The 10219-nt window shown below is 39.8% G+C and overlaps 1 protein-coding gene across 1 annotated transcript; it reads left to right on the forward strand.

The window, feature by feature from the left end:
• Nucleotides 1-790: 790 nt before the first annotated feature.
• Nucleotides 791-8320, forward strand: spag1a (sperm associated antigen 1a). Its single transcript, XM_008422077.2, has 7 exons — nt 791-1232; nt 2685-2784; nt 3866-4018; nt 4962-5119; nt 6901-7042; nt 7839-7965; nt 8052-8320. The coding sequence occupies exons 1-7, from the start codon at nt 905-907 to the stop codon at nt 8175-8177; spliced, it is 1134 nt and encodes a 377-aa protein (XP_008420299.1). The 5' UTR covers nt 791-904; the 3' UTR covers nt 8178-8320.
• The last annotated feature ends 1899 nt before the right edge of the window (nt 8321-10219 follow it).

The following is a 10219-nucleotide window of genomic DNA, read 5'->3' on the forward strand; positions in this document are numbered from 1 at the left end:
CAGTATAAAATATAAAAGAGCACAACTCCTGTTTTCGCTGTACTTCTTGAGTTGTTGCAGGAAGTACAGTCTTTGCTGCTCTACAGTGTGTCCAGATTGTGCCTGCTGATAATCCAGGGGTATTATACTAAGATTGTCAATTTATTTATTGTCTGCCCCTGTTTATAATAGGGGTGGACTTTCAGAAGAGCAACACAATGAAAAACAAAATCAAATTGTTTTTAATAATGCAGTAAATAAATAGAAAAGAACTTTCGCAACTAGCTAAAGTACATTGTGTAAAACCATAGTCATAAAAATATCTGGCAGTGATTGACTGTTATGATTTGATGGTAAATTAAAGGAAACTTTTGGGGTGTTTTAAATGCTAAAGAATGCGGGTTTCATTTGACCATCTCTAATTAAAATCTTGGATGCTTAAATGATCTACCTTTACTATGTCGTTTTATGCTAAGCAAAGTTTCTTGAAAACACAATTTAACATGTGTAAGGGCTCAATTCTAGCGAAGAAAAACAAAAACTGGATTTTTTTTTGTGCTGTTGTGGCATCATCTAATCAACTTTGTGTCGTATTTCTAATTAGTTTTTACAAAAAGCTTTGCTTGCTAAATTAGTGTTGACAGAGGGGGGCGGGGGGGGCGGACAGTGGTCCCTCTTTCATGCTAGTACCGCCCCTGCCTTCAGCTCCGAGTCTTCCCCATCAGTTTGCTTGCTGCGGCATCTCTGCGCCGCTGCGGCTTCCCCACCCCCCACCCGCTGTGACGTCACTCCTGACACCTCCGACTGGAGGCGTGTCCAGCAGAAATCCCCCTGCTAGTCCACAGATGTAGCTGCAGCTCTGAGAGAGACCGAGCAGCAGGGAGGGGAGGAAGAGTTTGGACGCACTGCGGAGGGGAGTGCAGCCATGGGGAACGCGCAGGAGAAACCCTCCGGCAGCAGCGGCGGAGGAGGCACGCCGAGACGGGACAACCCGCGGACTCGCGGAGCTCCCGGAAAGGAGGTCGCCAACGGCGCTCCGAGAGAAAACAGCCCGGCAGGTGGGGAAGAGGAGCCGCAGCAGCAGCAGCCGGACAGCTCCGGGGTGGATAGGAGTTACCTGGATGCTCCGGCCGGAGCTTTGCCTCCTCACCTGGCCCGGCTGAAGAATGAGGGGAACTACCTCTTTAAAAACGGCCAGTTTGGAGACGCGCTGGAGAAGTACACCCAGGCTATAGACGGATGCTCTGAGGCAGGTGAGAAACAGTTCAAATCAACCCAGAAGACAAAAACAACAACTCTTTAGCACCTTGATAAATTATCATAATCAAGTTTTAATACCCCTCAAGCGTTTAAACTGACCCCATTCGCATTACATTGATTAACAACTCAAATATTTTGGGTATTTCTGGCATTTCTGCTTAAAAATAAATATATTTTTTCCAGCGGTAATAGCTTACGTGGCCTTTTAATACAAGTCTATTTCTCTGTACTGTTTATTGCAACTATAAGCAGCAGCTGGATGGCTCACTAAATTGATGGAAACATCTTTTTACCTCCCAATTGCAATAAGATTAGAGTTGGCTCTGAATGTAATTTGGCTTCATAGTTCACTGCATAAAACAGTAGCTTTGTATTATGACTCTGCTTGTCAAAGCTGTGTCCACCTGGCATTCAAATACCGAGTAAATATGACTCTGAGCTCACCTGTCAGACATTAAGTGTCCCAAGTGACTTAACCAAAAACAGTTAGCATTTTTCAAATTTCTTTTAAATAAACCTCTTTAGAAAATAATGGACTTCATTTACTCCAATACCTCATAATACAATCCAGTTTCTGAATGCCATCCCTATTGTTAAACATGGTGGTGGCTTCATGATGCTGTGTGGGATGCCTTTTTTTCAGCAGACAGGGAAGCTCATCGGATGGATGGAGAAGCTACAGCGTGGAAGAAACCACGTTAGAGAGCATGTCAAATCATGTTCTTTTAAAATGGTCTAGCCAAAGTCCAGACCTACATCCAACTGAGAATCAGTGGCAGAAGAACGTGGACATTGCATGCCTCCATCCAGTCTTGTAGAGTTTGAGTTATTCTGAAAGGAAAATTAGTTGCAACATTGGTAGTAACAAACCTCTAACAACGTTGTAACGGTAAAGCACGGCTCCACAAAGTTTTGTTCTTAAGGGGATTTAGCAAGAATGCATGGTGCACTTTTTGAATTATGCTAAAAAAATGTAGAAACCATTTAAGAGCACAAACCTTACCTTTGTGAATTTGTTTCTACATCATTTCAAGAGAGTGTTAAAAAAATAGAATAAAATTGACATAATGGCCAAGTTAACTGGCACTTAGAGGAAAACACTAACAGTAATAGTTTATTACTAAAAGACAAAATTTCAAATCTCTATCTCATTTGTTTTGCATGCAAAGGTAATATTAAAAAAATCACTCATATTCTGCTTCCTGCCAAGAAACTCAGAGAAAATTAAGAAATCACTCAACACCAGGAGCACATCCAATAATTTGTTCACATTTTTTAACTGATTAAAGTGGGCCAGTGTTATCAGTTTGTGGAGGAATATTTAGAAGAAGTGTTTTTATTCCCAGTTTTAGCTCTGCGTAGGACTTGCTTTTAAGGATAAAGACACGAAGGATGTTTAGGAGTCTGGATTGTCAGATGAATTATTTTTACTCTTCTCCTTGCAGGCATTGACAGTCCAGAAGATCTGAGTATCCTCTACTCCAACAGAGCTGCCTGCCACCTGAAGGACGGGAACAGCGGCGACTGCATTCAAGACTGCAACAAGTGTGTGACCAAATCTATATTGTTTTTGTATCTCTGTTATGATTAGAGGACAGTTTAATTAAATAAAATCTTGCAAATAAGACAAAGGAAATAAGGATGCATTTTCAGTGTTGTGAAACAAATTTCTTCTGTCTTTTTTTTTACTTTTTCATGCACGTCAGTGTTTCTTGTCGTTAAAGACATTGTCAAAATCAGTCAAAGACAACATCAGAAAATTTTTACAGCACGTTTCTAGGCATAAAATCACAAACTACTGTGCAACACACACAACGACGACATGAAAAACAAGCAACAATGTTACCCATAAACCTGGTGAGAACCTTAAAGAAACATATCCTTGACTATAATAGGCATAGATGTGATGAGAAAGGCCAGTAAAAGAGTTCAAAATATACCAAAGATGTTGCCTGTAATACTAAAACAATAGGGGCCCGAATACAGAACTGTGAGCTAAACAAGAGGAGAGTGGGATAGTATATGGAGGTGATGCTAAGCAGCTACAACAATGAAATCGTTTGCCTTAGCAACAGAATGTGATTCACAGTCTAAATCTTTAAAATGACAACACTTAGAGATTATGAAGTCATTACTTTCAAACCGCAGTCAAATTTCAGCCTAAAAAAAAAAAATCCCTATTTTATAATGCAAGATGAGAATCTTGGTTCTTTCTGGATTATTTGGTTTACATGTTTGTTTGTTTGTGGGTCGATGGCTGTTTTTGTATTCAGTTTTTACGTGTTTTTAGTTCATCCTTTTCTCTCCGTTTAGTTTTGGCGCATACATCTTTTACCTAATGTATCTGTAAAATCTGGATTTAATTAGCAAAATTACAACCTGAACTTTGTTTGAATTCATTCATACTCCGTCTCACTCGTATTGCTTCTGCTGCACTCTGGAAGCAAAGTGTAAAATTTCGGGTTGGAATTCCGCCTAATTTATTTTAGGATGAATATATTCGTTTACTCCTGGAGGAAACTCGCTTCAGGTTCCACCTTTGACACACACACACACACACACACACACACACACACAGTGAAGGACTCGGCTTGATCCGATCTGTGCATTCGTCTGATCCTCTTAGGGCCTTAGAGCTGCAGCCCTTCTCCCTGAAGCCGTTGCTGCGCAGAGCCATGGCCCATGAGTCACTGGAGCGCTACAGGAAGGCCTATGCGGATTACAAGACGGTGCTGCAGATCGACACCGGAGTGCAGGCGGCTCACGACAGCGTCCACAGGTTGGATCGGCACAGACACGGAAGCGTTTCCGAGTCAATCGAGTTTTAGAGTCTTGACTGACTCGGGAATGAATGAATGTGTTTTTCAGTCTTATGTCTTTTCTGAGTTTTGTTCAGTGGACTAAAGTAAGTCTAATCAACCTTTGGTGTAATGTGTGGGCATTGCATCGGAGTGGAGTCTGTTTTCATCTCTGATCTGATCGTGAGGTGGTGACACACCCACGACTTCAGTGACAATCCTGTCTACTGTCACTAACTTCAACTTTGCAGATGTGAGATAATTACTTGTTTTCAGTTTCCTGCAGCCAGCTTTGCATTCTGGGTAGTAAGGCTCTATTTCTACTATATTTCAAAGTTGTTGAGTTCTATATGCAAAACTGATGCGCCTTCTTTAATATGGCATCCAAGCTTACCTTAGAAATTATTTACTGTTTTATTGGGATGTTGCTGTCTTTGGAAAACAAAGTCCTCTCAGTTAGATGCACTATTGACATTATTTCGAAACTAATGTCATAAACAATTTTGAAATTCGTCAATGTTCATAGTAGAGACTGGAGAAATTTGTAACTGTTTAGTTTAAATAAAAGTTAATTTGTGTTTTTACTTGAATTTTTAATGTTAATCTGCTGCTTTTTAAAAGATGTGTTGATTTTGTTGCACTGTCTGAGGACAGTTCACTCCACATTGATTGATTTATAGTAAATCTTTACAAGCCGTTAACCGCTCTGAGCCTCTTAATGAAGTCCAACGTAGCAGTTTTACAGATGAGAAATATCCACCATTTAGACAAGTTTTGCACAGAGAGCTCAAACTTCGTCGTCTCCTCCTTTCACTAAGCTACGCCTTTTATCGCTGCTGAGGTAACAAACCCCGCAGTGGCTCCGGTGTTTGCCTACTAAGGGAAAAACACTTGTGTTGCGTTGCTCTCCTTGTTGTCTGCCAGGATCACAAAGGTGCTGATCGAGCAGGACGGGCCCGAGTGGAGAGAAAAGCTTCCCGAGATTCCCGTCGTCCCGCTGGCCGTCCAGCAGCAGCACAGAGAGAAACCGGTCAGCGTCGAGGTGGCGCAGGCGCGAGCCGCCAGGGCCGCACAGGAGGAAGGTCGGCTACGTCACTTTATCCCTGATGCCTGTAACTTACAGCTGATGTTGTGTTAATATGATCAGCACTTAACTGAACTCTGTTAAATTCATGACTGAGAGAAACGGGAGAAGAAAGTAGATTGAAAATGACATTAAAATGCGACATCAGAAAGCAGAATTCACAGAGAACGAGTGTGTAAATGCAGAGTAGGACTGCAGGTGCTCCAGCTGACAGTGTGTGTGTGTGTGTGTGTGTTTAGAGTCGTATCAATAATGCAGAGACAAGCCGATCCGTGCAGACTGTAGTGCTGCTGTAATGGAACAATCCAGGTCGGGTTTCCTCCGGGTCCAGACTCTTCAAACAACCCAGACGGCTCCACTCAGAGGCTGCATGAAAACGCATCTCAATACATCGCGGGTCTCTCTGGCAGAACTTATACAAACATAGAAATAACTTGTTTGTTTTTTTTTTCCTGTGCTGATTAAGAAAATAAGACTAAATCCCAACTGGAGGAAGACCCTGAGCGACACAGACAGATGATGTCATGATCAGTTAATGAGTTTCCTTCGCAGAGCAGCTGCTGCTCTTCCTGGGGAATCACTTTACTTTTCAGGCTTCAACAAAGTCTTGAATTGTCCTTCAGTACGAGATATATTTGCTCCAAAGGAGCCAGACTTTCTTGTAAAGTTTTAAAAATGTCTAGACTGGCGTTTCTCAAAATTTTTTCCGTGAACGTTTTAAAAATTTTGATGCATCTCTCAGGCTCCATATCTGGTCTTTGCTGGATTTTGTTTTCTTTTGTACTCAACGCATAACTTTCAGATATTATTTATCTACTGTAAATATGATTTTTAGACCACACACTTTCGTTCTACTTTTCTCATTATGAGCAAAAACGTCACAACATGCTGTCATGGTCTGGTACAAGGTTATGAGGCAAATCAGGAAACTTATAGAACATGTTAAAATATTTATGCAATATCTATTTTGAATGCACAAATATAGAAAGCTATAGAAATCAGTAAAGTACAACTTACTATATTGGAGAATCACTTTATTAGCGACTCACAAAACCTACTTCTGTGGCACTGCTTATCATTGCAAGTGTATTTTATGGACATTTGTTTTTAGGATTGTCTCAAATTTCCCTTAAATTTATTTGCAAGACTTGCAGAGGGATATAAATGTTAAAGGTTCCGATTAGTTTGTTTTTTTTTTGTTGTTTTTTTTAAACGCCACATTTTCGCCTTTCAAATGTTCAAAATGGACAGTAAAAACATTCTGTGGAAATTTCTGCAAAAAAAAAAAATCAATGAAAAAAAGTCTAAAGTTTAATTTAAATCGCCTTCCAACTCTTGATGGTTGAATATAATCTTTCACGAAGAGTGACGAGTCGTGTTGTTCTTTACAGAAACTAATTTGGAATCACGTTTGATAAACTTTGCAAATATGTTTTAAATCCCCCCGAGGCTGTGGATGTATTAGTGTCTGCGCTGGTGCGTTTTCATTAGTTAGTCATTAGTTGCAGAGGCTTTCTCAGCAGACACAGCAGACCGCTAGCTCAGGAGGAATCAACTCATCTGCTCCGCTTCGTTTATTGGTAAGCCCTGAAAAAAAATCTCGACAGGCTTCTTAAGCGAAATCCATTAAACGCAGTCATCTCCCAGAGCGTCTTTTAGTTGAAAAACCCGACTCTTCATGAAACGCAGCTCTGTTTGATCAGTAATAGGAGTATTGATTTTTATTTACTTTGTTTACGTTGAGAGGTTTTGATGAATTTCCTGCTTTTCTCTCTGCAGCCAGAAGAAAAGAGGCTCGCTTCACTTTACTCAAACACGAAGGCAACAGTCTGGTGAAGAAGGGCCTCTTCCAGGAGGCTCTGGAGAAGTACACTGAGTGTCTCTCAGTGAAACCCGATGAATGTGCTGTTTACACAAACAGGTTAGTCCAAAACAGCAGAAACAGTCACGTTTCGCATCGTAAAGTGTGTGTGTTAGCGACGCAGGTACGGCTTGATCTGCTGAGGACACAAATTTGGTCACGGACCACAACATGAGCACGAATAGCTCCATCATTTTAGACTTTTATTGACTTATTTGAACAGTTATTTTTTTCCAGGGTGCTTTGGCATAAAACGTAAATTAATCTACTGTAGATTTTCTGTAATTTGTATCGAGTCAAAATGAACATTTTCATCCACAGAGCTGCCTTTTTTTTTGCAGAGTATATATTTTCATTCCAGAAGCCTGATTTATTTTTGTGCTTTAACCATTTAGCTGTTAAATAAAGATGAGGGTTTTAGTTGAAAAGTTTGTAACTGATTTTGGACAAAGCAACACAGCAGCAAGCTTCTGGAATGACCTCGACTGTTTAATACAAAAAGAGCCGTTCAGAAACATGAAAAGTCCAAAGTTAAGCTAATATTCATGCCCAGGATGAGAGTACATAAACATCTGATTGAACTATATCAATATAGCTTTGATTTAATATATGGAAATGCTACAACAAAGGCTTTTTTTTTATTAGGACATTAAATGTTCTGAGATTTTCCTCTTCAGGAACTTTATTCTAAGACAAACAGTAGAGGGCACCATTTTTGTACAAGACAAGATCAGATGTGACGGCACTCGCATCATAAACCTACAGCCCTTTAGAAGAATTTAGCAATAGCTTTACATCTAATCTTAAAAAACAAAAACAAAACCTATGATTATTTCATATCCTCCTCTCTTACTAGAGCCATCTGTTTCCTGAAACTGAGTCGGTACGAAGAGGCCAAGCTGGACTGCGACTCGGCGCTGCAGCTGGACCCGGCCAATAAGAAAGCCTTCTACCGACGGGCGCTGGCCTTCAAGGGACTACAGGTGACCAGCACGCCACGCCACTGCCACTGGTTTACTTCAGTTGTGGTTGTGTTTTCCTGACCCCGTCTGTATGAAAACCCTGCCAGGATTACCTGTCGGCCAGCAGCGACCTGCAGGAGGTCCTCCAGCTGGACCCCAAAGTCCACGAGGCCGAGCAGGAGCTGGAGGAGGTGACGAGTTTGCTGAGGCAAAGCTTGATAAACAGAGCGTGAGGCGGAAGAGCAGAGCGAATTTTAACGGCACCAACACGGCACCACATGCTCGGTGAAGGCTGTGTGTAATGGATAGAAATATTGCACATTATACAACAAGCAAAACAACAACAACAAAAAAAACCCCGTTAAGATTTGATGAATTCTTACAGACGTGGTGATGCTTCGTTGTTCACAGAGGCATGTTACAGTTTGGGTTCTTCGCTCGGATTTCACTGTTTTTAGCTGAGCGAGTAGAGGATGAACTGGTTTTCAACTCCACATTTCATTAAAATAAGCGGTAAATTTATATCTTCTCATTGCTAAAGTAATAAAAGAAAGAATCACTGTTCGATACAGACACACTTTTACCACAGACACTTTTCTTACCATCATTAAGATCATGTTTATTTCCCAAAATTACTTCTATTTGCTGAATGCCAGAATAACCGAAGATAGTTTTTTTTAAAACTTGAGTTTACATAAATTTCCTTGGTATTTGCTAAAATGACCCCGTACTGTATTTGGGTATGTCTTTACAAGCTTCTCTCAATAGTTTTGGGACATTTAGGCCCAGTCCTCCTGCCAGAACCGGTGTAACCAGTCAGGTTTGTAGGCTGTCTTGTTCCTTTCTTACTCAGATTTTTAGCTCTATTCACAAAGTTTGTATGAGTCTGACACCAGAGCTTTGTGGTGGTTCCTTCACAATGTTGACTTTGTTGTCCTTAAGCCAACAAAATCACTGCGTGATTTCGGTCACTGTCCGTTGCAAAGCGACCTAAAGTTTTAACTTTCCAGCAGCATGTTTTGAGATGTCGGTTTAATGTTTCAGCGTAATTTGTGACGTGCAAAGCAGCTCTTAAAATGATACTGCTACCCCAAACTTAACATTTGGGATGGTTTTCTCATGCTCTTTTCCAAAATATAATCTGGTTTCTATATCTTTGTTTTGGAGCATTTGCTTCTTCTTTCATTTCAAATCAGTAAAGTTGTAATTTCACTGCAGATACCAACAACTTACAAGATATTTTGGTTTTATACTGGGGTTCATTTATTCATTTCTGCCACACAGCTCGTCTTCCTGAGCTGCATGATCATTTAATGTTTCTATTGTATTTATACTTGCAATCACTTATAACTTATAACATCTAGAACAAACAGACTCAGAAGGCGCCTTTTGGAAAAGTCTTAGTCTGTCATAGAAACTTATATTTATGTTACTAACATGGTAACTTAAACTTCTTAGTTTTAATGTGATTTGTATCTCGTTACAAAGAATTAATTTCCTAACTGTGGCAATTAAATGCTTCCATTGTAACAGGATGCTTCCTTTGAAAAGGCTAATGTCAAGGTACATGTGAGCTGCTATTAATCCTCCCCATTGTGATGTAATATATTGTAAATAGAGGTACTTTTGACACGGTTCAGCGTTCTGTCGTGTGTGTGTGTGTGTATGAAGTAAGGAAAAGACGGAGGGGGTTATAACGTGTGCCTTATTGAGATTTCTACCAAGCTTAGAATGAAATATGCCAAGATTAAAACTTTTAGGTTGGTTTGTTTTTAGAGATGTTTGCTTCAAAGCTGAGCTGGGAATTTAAAAAACATTGGTGGGAAACTAATATGTGTGTTTATGTTGGAGTTGCGGATTATTTGTGGCACAGCAAAAAAACTGAATATATAAACAACTTTGTTTAATTCAGTGAAGATTTTACAGCGGTAACGAAACAATTCTAACTTTTTTCTTTGTAATATTTGTTTTACAGCTTAACGTCTTTATTGTGTTGAAGTTTCCTTTTACTACATGGACTTGTGGATTATGCTTTGGCTTGAGGGTCAGTAGACAGGACAGCTGTTTCTTTTAATGTGTAACTTTGTTTTACGCCTTGCTCTTGATAAAACACATTTTAGTAAAAAAACGAGACAGGAATTTTTGAAAACATTATAAAACTGTTTAAATGGAGTTTTAGTTTTTTTTTTTTTTTTTTTTTAATGGCATGTTGAAAATTATTCATACCTTTCTCAATAATCAATGAGGGGAAAAAATCAACCAGTTTATCTTTCAT

The sequence above is a fragment of the Poecilia reticulata genome, linkage group LG11 (genome assembly GCF_000633615.1).
Source record: "Poecilia reticulata strain Guanapo linkage group LG11, Guppy_female_1.0+MT, whole genome shotgun sequence".
Lineage (NCBI taxonomy): Eukaryota > Metazoa > Chordata > Actinopteri > Cyprinodontiformes > Poeciliidae > Poecilia > Poecilia reticulata.

What these genes read in the sequence shown, in the direction of transcription:
- spag1a (XM_008422077.2), top strand. Translation starts at nt 905, where the DNA reads ATGGGGAACGCGCAGGAGAAACCCTCCGGCAGCAGCGGCGGAGGAGGC. An exon ending in AGACGGATGCTCTGAGGCAG is followed by an intron (nt 1,233 to 2,684) that starts GTGAGAAACAGT and finishes TTCTCCTTGCAG; the next exon opens with GCATTGACAGTCCAGAAGAT. An exon ending in TGTGCTGTTTACACAAACAG is followed by an intron (nt 7,043 to 7,838) that starts GTTAGTCCAAAA and finishes CTCTCTTACTAG; the next exon opens with AGCCATCTGTTTCCTGAAAC.